Consider the following 14,682-nt stretch of genomic DNA (forward strand, 5'->3'; position numbering starts at 1 on the left):
ACTAAAACGTGCAAACTTCCTAGAGCCTAGAAACCCCTTTAAAAGTCAAAAGTGACTTTTAACTACATGCTTGTCTCTATCAATTGTGTTTTTACCATAAGGATGTTACTTTCATAATTTTTTTAAGGTAGAAGTTTAAATTCCTCTTATGAAAACGCTATATGTACACGTTTATATGTTTAAGAAAATGAGAGATAACAGCAAGATCAGAAAAGGGAAAGGACAGTAGTATTTAGCCAAAAATTCAGTTTTGTATCCTCGAAATCCATTCAGGGTGGAAATCAAACCAAATGAGCCTTTAACACGAACTTGTGAAAGAGTAATCACACCTAGCCTGCTTCCTCTACGCGGATGCCCATCAAGTGATGTGAGGAAAAAAGGCAGATGACTGGGAAAATAATCACCGAACAATGTCACGTCAATATATTCCTCTAGAATAATGAACTCCTTTTTCCTATCAAGCTCCATTGTTCAGGGATGTTTCCATTACCTGAAACCAAAAAAAAAATTCTCTTTGCTACTAAGGTAAGTACAAAACGTTCCTAAGGACGGGCAGCAACAACACAGCCTTTGGCTGGAGACCTTCTCTGTTCCGGCAATTTGATGACAAACAGGGCTGCTGAGGAGCAGAACAGGACATACAGGTCAGAGTCTGTTGCTGCTCTGCATGTGTGCTGAATGAGGAACGCTCTTCTAGGACAAGAAATGCTTGACAAAACTAGAAAAAGCCTACACAATACTGTAGTCCTTCCTATTCACGTGGAACATCTCCTCAAGAAGAAACAGGTCCCTCCTCATGAGAAACAGCCTAGGAACAAAAGCGCTAGGGTGATGTGGTCTGCAGAACACGGCCCCCAGAGATGTCCTAACCCTAGTCCCTGGACCATGTGGATCTGGTAAATTCCACGGCAAAGGGGAATTAAGGTTGCAGATGGAATTAAGGTTGCTAATCAGCTGACCTAGAGATGGAGAGATTATCCTGGATTACCTGGGTGGGCACAACGTGATCACAAGAGGACTTAAAAGTGGAAGTGGGGCAAAGTCAGCATCAGAGTGATGAGATATGAGAAAGACTTGATCAGTCATTGGTGGTTTTGAGGATGTAATGAGAGAAATAAAACAAAACAAAACAGATGCAATAGGGCCACGAGCCAAGGGATGCAGGTGGCTTCTAAAGGGTGGAAAAAGCAAGGACGTGGGGGCTCCCCTAGAGCTTCCAGAAGGAGCAGAGCTGACACCTCGATTTTAGCCCTGAGACCCATTCCAGACTTGTGACCCACCCCCAGGACAATAAAATAAATTTGCGTTGTTTTAAGCCACTAAATTCATGATAATTTTTTACAACAGCCATAAGAAACTAATACAGTGAAGCCACTTCTTTTGTCTCTCTACGGTGCTGAGGGCATGTCCAGAAAAGATCCAGGTCAAAGCAGCATCCTACCAACATGCCCAGTTGCTTTCCTGATTTTTTTAATCCCGAATATTTTTAATCCTTGTCAAGATACATACATTTGTCTAATACCTTAATACTTCCTAAAATAAAGTGGACTCACACCAGAAATCACCTTACTGTAGGTTACGTCAGCCCTCTTAAAGAATTTCTTCGTCTCACTCATCTTTCAAGAATAGAATAATCATGTTTTGTCCAAATATCCCTTTTTTAAGATTTGTACTGAAATCTCTGCACGCATAGAAAGCGTCCCCATAACGCTTGCAGCAAGCCAGTAGTGTGGAACTTCGTAACTGGTTATACCACAACCAGCTGCAGCAAGAACCAAGCCCCCAAATAAACCACAAAACACAGAAGAATGAAAAAGGACAGAGCACGTGTGAGATAAGAGGGGTAAATTCTAATTTCAACAACAACTTGCAAGTTTACAGGAGCAATTTCAATGACCTTAGTTTCCACATCAAAACCAGATGGGCGAGAGAGAGTGTGGACTCAACAATTCCATTAACAAACTCAGAGTCTACAGTGTACCGGGCCCAGTCTTAGGCACCTGGGTTGTGTCTGGTAACAGAAGATGAAGATTCCTGTCTCCATGGAGCTTCCATTTCAGCTGGAGGAGACCAGCCACATGTAATAAACGTAATCGGTAGCAGGCAATGAGTGCCTAGGGAAGGGGGTGGGAGTCAAGCAGAGTTGGGGGGCAGAGGCGTGCAGTGCAGGCTGCTTAATTAACTGCACGCAGATCTGGGTAAGCCTCCCTGGGAGGAAGGGAACCTAAACCAAGGCTGGTAAGTGAGGGGACTGATCACGAGGATGTCCGGGTGGGAAGCATCCCGGCAGGCAGTAGGCCGAGTGGAGAGGGCAGAGGTGTAGAGGTCTTCAAGGGCCTCCCTGGAGACCATGGCCCAGAAGGTGTGCCTCCAGGGCTAGACCACAAAGGCTAGGGCAGAATCCCTGTTTCTCTGAGAATATTGTAAACCCACAAAATAATCTTTCAATTCCAACCCTGCAATCTTTTCAGAAATTCATTTCCTCCATGCTTTGTCTGGACACTGGGGGAAATCACTGGAAGTGTTTGTCAAAGCTACTGAATCAGCTGAAGAAGTCACCCTTGCCCACCACCGGTAAAAGTCACCATGAAGGAGGAGAGCCACTCCAGGGAGGAAGCGTGCCTGACGCGGCCACTAAGGTGACCACGAGATCTGGGACTCTGAGACGACAGCCCAGGGTGCTCAGGAGCTGCTTCAATCCCACTTTATTGTTGGGTGTCATCCTGACACAAGAGTGATGGTCCAGGGGAAGTGAGACTTAGGAGGCGAAAAGCAAGAGGCGTGAGAATGAGGACGCTGGGGTCCTGGGCTGCCTGGGTGTCCTGAACCACAGCCCTCTTGCAGGCGCTCCCGCAGCTGGGCTAAGAGCAGTCAAACGACCAGAGGCTGGTTTCAAAAACTCCTGCAAACACCGTCATAAATCAGCACGCTCACTTAGGAATCTAGGCCCCAAAAGTCTTTCTGAGGCTGCAAAGCTGAAGTCCTGCTCCAGAATCCTCGGTGACCCCTCTAGGCGACTGTCGTACGGACGAGGCCCTGACAGGAGGCACAAACTACGGAGTTAGAGCAGCAGTGGCGGAGGGGGGGTGATGCTGGAAGGTACCATCATTCCCCTGAAGAAATACCGTGCCACCACAGCAGTCTCCTGTTTCACTGTTGGGTTTCCTCTCTCAACAGGCTCTTTATTTTATTTTTTTTGAATTTTATTTATTTTTTTATACAGCAGGTTCTTATTAGTTACCTATTTTACACATATTAGTGTATATATGTCAATCCCAATCTCTCAATTCATCCCACCACCACCAGCTCCCACCCCCCACCCCCCCACCCCCACCCCCGCCACCTTCCCTCCTTGGTGTCCATACATTTGTTCTCTACATAACAGGCTCTTCTATTTTGTCCTAAGGGGTGAAAGGTGAGAAGCCACACCAGGAGGCGCCTGGAAATGGCTGAGAGGCCAGCTTCGGGACAGATCTGCAGGAGGCAGGACTCCTGTATTAACCTTCACCTGGTTACCTGGGCTTCGCATATAAACTCTGGCTGCCCAACCATAGGACGTGTCTGGCTCCAGGGGACCCTCAAAGGCCAGGAGGGTGACTCCTGTCGCCACACCAGCCCCCATTTACCAGAGGCCCCAGGAGAAGCCAACACAACCCAACAGACTAGGAGAAAGAAACAGGCTTTACTGTATGATCTGCCTAACCCCTCAAATCTCAACCCTAAAATTAACAATGGGCTCTTTCAATATACATCTGTTTAATAACCTGCAACATAGGTTTTAACCAAAAAAGTAACCAAAGTGTATCAAGACATGGAACTCATGGAATTGGAACTCCTAATTCCAGGAGAAAAACAGAAAGTTTAGGAAGTTTATAAAAAGTATACAAGGCATGTATACCTTTTACATGTATAAGCATGTAACAGTGAAGAGAGGGGTGTGAAATAATAGGAAACAGGGATGAGCAGGCTACTTGCAGCAACGTGGATGGACCCAGAGATGATCAGACTAAGTGAAGTCACAGACAAAGACAAATGTCATATGATGTCACTTATATGTAGAACCTAAAAAATAATACAAATGAGCTTATTTACAAAACAGAAAGAGACTCACAGAAAACAAACGTATGGTTGCCAAAGGGGAAAGTGGGGGCAGGGATAAATGAGGAGTTTTTGATTAACAGATACACACTACTATAAATAAAACATAAACAACAAGGACCTACAGTACAGCACAGGGAACTATATTCAATATCTTATAATAAGCTATAATGGAAAAGAAGCTGAAAAAGAATATATATATTTGTATAAATGAATCACTTTGCTGTATACCGAAACTAACACAACACTGTAAATTACTATACTAAAATTCAAAAGAAAAAAAAAAAAAGAACAAGCAGGCCGGCAGCAGAAGTGGTGAGCACACAGGCTCTGCAGTCTGAGAAATCTGGTTCCAGTGCCAACTCTGCCACTCATCAGCCAGGTCACCTTTTATAAATAAATCTCTGAACCTTTCTATCTTGTCACCTGTTAAGAGGACGCGGCCACTGTTCCTCCCACCCAGGATTACTGTGAGGACTAAATAAGAATGTACAGAAGATGTTCAGCAGTGAACTTAGTGCACAGCAAGCAGTTAACTGCTGCTGCAAAAATAGTTATAGTGGTAACACATGCTCTGCAATGCTCCCACCTCATTTCATCCCAAAGTTAGGTGGTTTACTCAAAAGTGTATCTCACCCAAAACACACTGAAAACTAGAACCCTCCAGGCTCCCACAGCATTTGTTTATATCTTCATCAGAGCATCTGTCATACATTCTTCATTGGAATTTTTCAATTCATCAACCCCCCTACACTGTGAGCTTCTTGAAAACAGGGCCCGTATTTTAAAATTCTTCATAGCCTCAGCATCAAGCAAATGCCCCGACACAGAGAAGATAATGAAAATGGGATGAATAGATGGATAGATGATGGACAGCCGGGAAATAATTTAGAAGGCAAGAAAGACAAAGGAGTAGAGTATTTTTTCAAGCCTGAGTAACTGGGGTGATAAGTAAATGGGGATAAAAGTTTAAAAAAAAAGGGGGGGAGGAGGAGTCTGGAGAGGATAGTAGAAGGGAGAGAGGCAGAAGGTCACCTTCCGATGCTGAATTTGAGATGATGGAATACCCAGGGGGAAATGTCAAGCAGGCAGCTGAAAATGCAAGAATACAGCTAAAAATCAAAACACTCTCTTAATTTCAATCATTAGGGCTGTTGGAAAAAGTATTTCAGGGAAGCAGAGATCATAAGAGAAAGTAACTTAAGCTAAAAAGGTTGCAAACACATGCAGTCCGGCAGCTGCTGTGTGTAAAAGCCTCAACAGACAAAATGAAATATGAGCCCCATCCTACACGGGGTTCACAGCACATGGTCTATGAAAACCTTAATCCAAGACTGCTTCAGAGTAGTTTTCAAAAAAGAGTCTATACACAGGCTTAAGTGTCCCCAAATTTAAAACAAAAGCCTCTCCATTCTGCATTGCCTTCTAGCTGCTGCCCCCTCCCTGTTCATTTCATCTAGTTTCTTTTTGAGTTCTATATATACATATATAGAACTGCACAGTCTCCTTTTCGGGCTGCTTCCTCTGCCCAGCCCTTCAACGGTGGCACGCCCAAGATGACGTCCCTGGACCTCTTCTCAGTCAGCATGTCACATCACCCCTTCCCTGCTTCCACTCCCACTCGTGTGTTGGTAATTCCCTGAGTTCCAGTTCCTAATCCAGCTGCCTAAACAGACCTCCCCCCGTGGAGGGCCTGTACAAACCTCACGACTCCACTCAGTGTGTCCTCACCTGAGCTCCTGCGTTCAACTCTGCACACTCAGTCTAGACACTCTCTAAGTGGTCGGTCTCCCTGAGACTCATCCTGTTTCCTTATCGTCCTTCGAAGCTCTGTCCCTCCCAAACTCTGGCAACGAAATCCTATCAATTTCAGGTCCTTACTCAGTCTCGTGCTTGTTCCCCCCTTCCTCCCACCCCTACTGCCTTAACTCAGGCCCCATCCTCTACCCCGCCCAGATACCTGCAACAGCTCCCAAAGGGGCTCCACGCTGCCCAGCTGCACCACACCAGACGGGGGAATCTTTCCAAAATGCAAAATAATCACCTCGAAACAGGTCAGCCCAACCCCTCATGGCTCCTCGTGGCACAGAGAAGAAAGTCCTGGGTCCCACGCAGGAGCCCTCAGGACCCTCCCCGCCCTCCCCCCGGGCACACAGAACCATCTGCAGCTCCCCGCAGGAGCCGGTTACTCCATTCGCCTGGCCTCTGCTCAATCTCTCTGCCTGAAATGTATTTCTTTGCCATATCCACCTAGCTAGCACCAACTCAACTCAAAATCCAGCCCAAGTGCCAGCTCTTCCGTGAACTGTCCTCTGCCCAATCTGGTCCCACCCCGGCCCCAGGTAGAACTGCTCTCCTCTGTGTGCCTGAGTTTTCCTGTACACCTGTCACATCCACTCTAATACTCTCCTTCACAGCCTTCTTCCACGTCTGTCTCCTCCTTCTCGGCTCGAAGCATCTGTGACAGTAGGGGCTGCGTGGTGTGGTCACTAGTGCTTGTTGACTGAATAAGCCTTTATAAATTGCTCACAGAAACCAAGCCTGTTTCAGGACTACTGAAGGGGAAGTTTTTTAATAGCGTTAAACCAATTCCATCATTCATACCCAACTTTAATAATTACAATATAGGCTGCAGGGGCTTCCCTGGTGGCACAGTGGTTAAGAATCTGCCTGCCAATGCAGGAGACACGGGTTCGAGCCCTGGTCCGGGAAGATCCCACATGCTGCAGAGCAACTAAGCCCATGTGCCACAAGTACTGAGCCTGCGCTCAGAGCCCACGATCCACAACTACTGAGCCCGCGTGCCACAACTACTGAAGCCCGCGCACCTAGAGCCCGTGCTCCGCAACAAGAGGAGCCACCGCAATGAGAAGCCTGCACACCGCAAAAGAGTAGCCCCCGCTCACCACAACTAGAGAAAGCCTGCGTGCAGCAACAAAGACCCAACACAGCCAAAAATAAATAAACAAACACATAAATTTATTTTTTTAAAAAAAAACAATATAGACTGCAACAACGCCAGATAAAGGCATGCTTTTGAAATAGAAATGTCCTTTTTATTTTGGGCCATGCCATGCCACACGGCTTGTGGGATCTTAGTTTCCCAACCAGGGATGGAACCCAGGCCCCCAGCAGTGAGAGTGCAGAGTCCTAACTACTGGACTGCCAGGGAATTCCCATAGAAATCTTCTTGAAGACTCAAAAAAAAAAAAAAAAAAAAAAGTGGAAGACACAGAAAGCACCGGGCTAAGGAAGGTGACATCCTGACCCTCTCTAAAGCAGCAAGGCCTCACAGGAAGCAGCTCACAGCCATCTCACCACCACAAAAGCAGAAAGACGCAGCATCGCAGCATCTTGCATAATGAAGAATAACAAAAATCCCCTACACAGCCTTCACCCTATATTACATTTTTTTAGTCCATGGGAAGAGAGAAGGAAAACAACATTACCAGCAGTTTCAAAGCATGTGGGATTCACTTCTTGAAAATTTCTAAATAATTTTCCACCTCCTCCAGACCTCTATTATTGCAACTGAAACTGAGTGACAATAATTAGAGAGACAGTCAAGAGGCAGTGTGGCAATGGAGCAGACGGACAGGTTCGGGCAAAGTGCTTTTCTTTCAGAGCCCCCTGTCCACAACTTTTGTCTTGGAGGGTGAGCAGGAAAGGGGTGAAGAGGGCTACAGGAGTGGAGACTCCACCAGCCACACGGCTCTCAGGCTCAAGCTTTCCGTCCTCTGCCTCATGTCTCTCTCATTCACACACACACACACACACACACACACACACACACACACACACACGTCCCCACCCTCCTCCACCGCCAAGTAACCTCTATGTTTGCTCTCACATTGGAATAAGAAGGCGCTCTCCTTCTAGTTCTTACTGGAGAACTACCTAATCTTAAAGGCATGAAATACATAAGAAAAAACTCTATTTGGCAAGATGTTTTTTGACTAACACCCAGGACATTCAGAAAGGGGCAGGCTGGTATGAACCCTAAGATTCCACAGACTGAACCCAAACCAATAAAAACCACTTAACTCGCAATTTCTCCCCTAAAGGAAACATTTTGTATCTGGCCAGAAGACAATATATGGGTTGAGAGATCTTCAATCTTTAAGACAAAAACTAAGGAAAGGTAAGTATGTGACTCTACAAATCGTCAAAATCTGACCCAAATCCCAATCAGAACAAATATATATTTCCCCCACGCTTAAAATATCAGAGTGAGAAAAATGTAAATCAGCTGATTTAACAGAGGCCTTAAAGAAGGAGTTAATCTCAGGTAAATAAATGAAACCATCATCTCATGTGAACAGCCAGGTCATAATACACAAATATGCAAAAGAAATTTTTTTTAACCTAGTTAGTAATCAACAGATATAATGAGGTGCTATTTGTAACCATTAAATTAGTTTAAAAAAAAAGCTTTCATATGCTAATCCTCACCGGTGGCACATTTGCAGTGATACTGGAACACATACCTCCATACGTGGCTAAGAACAGGGTAGACTGATAACAGCCCTTTTGGAAAGCAAATTGGCACCACGCATCAAGAATTCTCAAAATCGGGCTTCCCTGGTGGCGCAGTGGTTGAGAGTCCGCCTGCCGATGCAGGGGACGCAGCTTCGTGCCCCGGTCCGGGAAGATCCCACATGCCGCGGAGCGGCTGGGCCCGTGAGCCACGGCCGTTGAGCCTGCGCGTCCGGAGCCTGTGCTCCGCAACGGGAGAGGCCACAGCGGTGAGAGGCCCGCGTACCGCAAAAAAAAAAAAAAAAGAATTCTCAAAATGTTTATATCCTCTGACATATTAATGTCACCCCTGGAAATCTACCCTAAAGACCACAAAATGTATAATTATGGTAACCTTATGTTCCAGATTTTCTAAGAAAGCCCTGACTTCATGTAATTGTATTCTTTTCAATTAACACAAATCACTAAGAGTGGAACTACCCTGGAAACAATGAAAGTCATCAATATCATAGAAAAATGAAGAAAACTGGTTTGGCACAGGGTCAATCAGCAAAGTGTTCTAGTTTCTGTTTGGGACGGAGGGTTGAAGACAAATTCAAGCTCAATGAATGTTAACTTTTGCCACATGGAACCTGGTTCAATCTGTTATTCCCTCAACAGTTGCTGAGCTGCTTCTATTGGGAACCGGGCCCCAGGCTTGTTCTGGAGGCACAAAGAGGAAACAGCAAATCTCTCTAGACGCCACGGGCTCCCACGCACCATCCTGCGGCAGCGCCCATGCGTGTCACTGCCCACACCTCACTTTAATCTTCTGAGGACGGCAGGTGTGCCTGGTTAAGATCAACATCTCCACTCTCTCAAGAGGCTTATTTCTTAAAGACCTCTTCTCCCTCGTGCTGCAGGATAGGGATCAGCCTGAAGCTAATAAAAGCGAGAGGAGTTAAGATCTGTGTTTGAGAAGTAAAAGCCTTGAACGGCACGCTGAGTTTAACGATCTTAAGAACCCATGCTCAGAAATTTGATTATTTTGTCAGAGTCATCACCACTAACATTTCCGATGTTACTACTAGATGGACCCCGCCCATCTCTACCTCGCGACTTGTCCTAAGAGAGAGGCAGGCAGACACACAGGCAACCTCTGGAGCAGCAATTCCCAGAGTCAGAGCCGTCTGAGAACCGGATTAAAGCTAAAGACTCTCCAAAAATGCACATTCACAGAAACTCTCACATACAATCTCAGAGGGGCCTGAAAGCCCATTAAGGGGCAGGTTGCAGGTTAAAAACGTCTGCTCAAGTTCAGAGGTCACAAAGATGAACAGAGTCACTGAGTTTTTTCTTGGGCAGGGAACCCTACGAAGGCAAAAATACCTCTTCCTTTTGCAAATGAGAATTGTGACATCCAGGAAGTACAGTCATCTAATAAGAAGGTAAAATGACCGGAAAAAAACACCTCCCAATCATTTCACAGTGTTTAGAAAGAAGCTGCCGGGGGATAAAGACCAGCCAGCCACAAGCATTATGAACATCTTTCTTAAAGTGTCAATTAAGCATTCAGAAAATCCCTAATTCCACATTTTTCCAAAAAAAAAATAAGCTTTGAAATGACTTTTGTTTATCCTTCCCACCCCCCCACCCCACATAGGTCTTCAGAGGACAGTTTATCATACCACATGTGTAGTCTGAACCACGCTGCGCTGGTCTAGGGAGTTAAGACCCTCCGGGGAGTATACAGCAGAGAGGGCTGACAAACTCAGTGGTGTGGTCTCTGAGTCCGTAAAGGACACCAAAGAGTATGCAGTCAAGAAAGGCCTTCTGGGGCTTCTGATGCAGGGGACGCAGGTTCGTGTCCCGGTCTGGGAGGATCCCACATGTCGCAGAGCGGCTGGGCCCATGGGCCATGGCTGTTGAGCCTGCACGTCCGGAGCCTGTGCTCCGCAAACGGGAGAGGCCACAACAGTGAGAGGCCCGCGTACCGCAAAAAAAAGAAAGGCCTTCTGGTGAGTTTTCGAAATTCTCTTTCACTGAACAGAGAAACTCTAAGACTAATTCTCTTTCTTTAGCTTATTATAAATGAGCTATGTTTCAAAGGTTTTTTATACCAAGGTGGTAGCTTGGAAATCATAACCCATTTCCCCAAAGATACAATGTTAAAAACAGTACTAGTGTCCCAGGCTGACTCATGAACCACCAGTGGTGGTTCTGAGGGAACCCCTGGACCTGGCATTCTATGTGCTTTATGAGTCCATAGCACACACTTCCTTTTGAAGTGTGGAATCTGAATAGTTGTCTTATCTTTTGAGGTAAATTCTCTGTAAAACCTAGGAGAGAAATGGACAGTTCTGGAGACTAAGGCAAACCCTTAAAGAACTGGGAGCCTTATTCTTCAAATGATCATCTTGAGCTATTAGGTACTTTTTGTGTGGTAAACCCTATGGGTGGGGAATCTTCTTTAAGTCAACATTTCTGGCTCCTCCAAAATACAAAGAACATGATTTTTTTTAATTGCATAAAGAGAAAGAAAGGAAGAACTTCTTCCTCATCTTTATGTGCGGTCAGCAGAATAACGGAGCCCAGAGATGTCCCTGTCCCAATCCCAGAACCTGCGAACATGTTACCCCTACATATGGCAAAAGGGGGATTACCACTGCAGAATCAAGGTTGCTGATCCTCATCCATATCCAGGTGGGTCCGATGGAACCACAGGGTCCTAATTAGAAGAGGCAGAGGTCAGAGAGAAATGAGAAGATGCTACCTGCTGGCTCTGAAGATGGAAGGTGGCCACCAGCCAAGGAATGTGGGCAGCCTTCAGAAGCTGGAAAAGGTAAGGAAACGGACGTTCCCTTAGGACCTCCAGAAAGGAACACTGACCAGTAAACACCTTGATTTTCGCTCAGTGAGAGCAAATCTGGACTTCTGACCTCCAGAACTATACGATAATAAATGTATGTTCTTTTGAGCCACCAAGCTTGCACTAACCTGTCACAGCCACCACAGGAAACAAATATCCCCTGCTTCCATTCACCCCATCCAAGCACAAATTCATGCCACTGGTGGCAAAGCAGTCACTGTGTTAAAAGCAACCAGACCAACAGCTTCCTGCCTCGCCCGGTGGGTAAGAACACCAGAAGAGGGCACGAAGAAAGCCTGGCAGAACACTGGGATCCGCAAGAGATTAAACAGCAAGAGAAGGCACAGCGGCAGGCAAAGCTGGAGAAGACTTCTCCCGGGTGGGCAGAAAGACAGAAGCCTGGAGGAGCCAGAAAATCCTTCGGGACCAGCCAGGAGGTGATTTGTTTTCAATCACAGAAGAAAAGCACACACTACTTTTACTTGGAAGGTAACAAGGGGACATCTGATGGGTACCCATCCCTCACATGCTCTGGACTTCAGGCCACAAGTGGCGGCCCTTCCCCTGTCTGCCACTCAGGGTTGTGGGTCATTAACCCACCTTTTCTGCGGTCAGTGGTTCCTCAATGCCTTACTCATAAATAACAGAAAACCATAACAACATGCTTCACCCGTCTCCTTTTAACATACTCCATGACAAAGCTTGCTCGCTCAGAACTTAAGAAACAAACACCGCCTATGTCAATTAGTCAATAAAGCAGGATTCGGTTCCCTTTAGCCACACAAGCATTTTTAACTGAGCTCTCTGTACTCTGCTACCAAACCACAAAAGTTCACCACTTGCTGTCTGCCATTCTTTCATCTCTCAGGAATAAAACGTTAAATTAACTAAAGCATTTCACAGAACCTTCTAAAACCCCGGCGATCTGAAGCCATTTGAGGGAGGAATGCCCTGCCGATGGCCAACAGTTCCCAGGATAAGGTTAGCTGGTGGAGGATTTGGGAACTGGTAGTTTTGTCAAGTTTCCCCTGTCTGTGTGATGTGATGACTATGCCGCGTCTCTGTGCACAGATGAGAAAGCAAACTTGCGTTTCTCCGCGCCCCTCGGGCTTCACCCGCAGGCGTTTTGGACCAGCAGCCCGTTCACACGGAACGGCGGGCAGCGACCGTCAACCCGGGCCTTGGAGTGGACGTTGGCCGAGGTCCTGGTCCCGATGGCACCCCCTGGTCGCAGCCTGTCCACTTCGGGTTCGCTGCCTGTGTTTTCTCATTTTCGTTTCTGAACAAAGACATGGACCCGGGCACACAACTTGCCAACACCTAAGGGGCCGGAAACTACGGAGAATGCCCGGGGGGAACTTAAGCGTTCGCGGGGGCCCGCGGCGGGGCTGTGGGGCGACCGGGCCTGCGCCGGACAGAGGCCCGCGACCCCCTCCCGAGACCCTGGCCCCGAATTCGCGGCCCCGAGACCCTCTCCTCGCGAAACCCGCCCGAGACCCCGGCCTCGAGACCCTCACGCCGGAGACCCCCGCCCCGGAGCCCCAGGCCCTGAGACCCCAGTCCTACGAACCCGGCCCCAGAGACCCGAGCCCGGCGACCCCCGGCGCCGACCCCGGAGACATGGGCACTCCGACGCCGGCCCCTCAGCGCCCCTCAGCCTTCAGCCTCAGGGCCCCGGGTGACCCCTGCCCTGCGGAGGTCCCCGCCCGGCCCGGCCGCCCTAGGCTCGCGTCCGGCACCACAGTCCCCGGGAAACGCGAGCCGCCAGAGGCGCGGCAGGACGCCGGGCCGGAGAAGGGAGGAAGCGAGGGAGAGGGCGTCCGCCGGCCGGGCCGCGGGCCGTACTGACCGTAGCTGTCGTCCTCGTCCATGGTGCCGGCGCCGGGTTCCGCGCCGGGTTCGCCGCTCGCCCCTGGACCCTTAGCTCCTGGCCCTGCTCGCCCAGCGCGTCTCGGAGCCCCGCCCCCGGCTCCGCGCCCGCCACCCGCCCCTTGCCTCCCGCGGGGCGCCCCGCCCGCCGCCTGCGCGCGCGCACACACACACCCCAGCACGCGGCTGCCTCCCGGCCCGCGCCTGCGCACGCGCCCGGCCAGGCCCGCGGCCCCGCCCTCGCCGCCCGCGCGCCCACCCTTCGGGCTGCGTCCTGTAGCCTGCCCGCGCCTGCGTACGCGCTCCCGCTCAGGCCCCGCCCCTCCGACTGGTCCCTCGACCCGAGGCCCCGCCTCATACCACGCCCAAGCCCGAGGCCCCGCCCCGGCCGCCTACAGGGGCGCATCGGGTTTCGGATTTCTCAAGGGCGGCGCAGGCCTAGGGTACAGCACGGAGTCTGGCTGCCCACAAAAGCCCAAGGTCGTGTCCGGCCACTGAAGGGCAGGGTGGTCCTCGCTGACGTCAACCTCGCAGGTCCTGCCCTCCCCAGACTGCCAGAGACGGCCGGTCCTGGGTCAGAGACCAGAGCATTTGAATTCATTATTTCTGAGGTCTGAACCTTAGCACCGTGAATGTCATGAGCTCACTGCCTTTATACTTCCTTTTATTTGTCCTCTGAATTTACCCAGATCAAATTTCAAATAGAGGCACCTCATCTCCCAGCATTTCAGGATTTGGGTGACCTTGATTCCTGGGCCTCTTAAATTTACACGTTTCTAGACTGTGCCTTACATGTTTTATTTGTCTGCCCTGGGCGGACCAAGCCCCTCCCACTGGTAAACTGAGCTGCCCTTCGGGGAGCATGAGCAATCGCTCTTCACCGGGAGGTGGGCACCTCCCCAATTTTTAATTTAGAAAAATCAAGGAAAATGCCACTTTTTCTAGCCACTTCTGGATGCATACACTCTTTCTTGGTTTGGTGCTACCCCTAAAAATTATAAGTGCCTCAGTTGGAAGGAATCTCAGGATCACACATCACACAGGGATGGTCCAAGACCCCCCTGGGGGGTCATAACCCTGGACACCTAGCCAACGTGCTGTACCCAGGGGCTGCTGGAGGAGAGCTCAGCCCAAGGACCTGGCAATGTCCCTGGCAATGTCTCCATCAGGGGGAGTTGTGACCCTCCTCAGCAGCCTGTTGGGTGAGCCCTAAAATATGCCTCCCAAGAGACAACAAAGAAAAGTAATTTCCCCTCATGCAAAAGGAATAAATGAATGATGAAACTCTAGGCTTTCTTTCCAGATCTGCTTCCTATTAGCCTTGTGACCTGGGCAAACAGCTCAGTGCCCTGGACCTGTTTCCCACCCACACAATGGAGCCTCTGCCTATA

General features: G+C 48.7%; 1 protein-coding gene across 1 annotated transcript in view; it reads right to left on the reverse strand.

The window, feature by feature from the left end:
• The window catches only part of CYTH1 (cytohesin 1), a 77,838-nt gene extending 64,467 nt beyond the window's left edge, over window positions 1-13,371 (reverse strand). Inside the window, exon 1 of the mRNA XM_082860269.1 lies at window positions 13,272-13,371. Within this exon, the coding sequence (XP_082716395.1) occupies window positions 13,272-13,293 (22 nt within the window). The 5' untranslated portion in view covers window positions 13,294-13,371. The remainder of the gene's footprint in view (window positions 1-13,271) is intronic.
• Window positions 13,372-14,682: the final 1,311 nt, after the last annotated feature.

This window comes from Leucopleurus acutus (assembly GCF_964270905.1).
Source record: "Leucopleurus acutus genome assembly, chromosome: 19".
NCBI classification, from domain to species: Eukaryota; Metazoa; Chordata; class Mammalia; order Artiodactyla; family Delphinidae; genus Leucopleurus; species Leucopleurus acutus.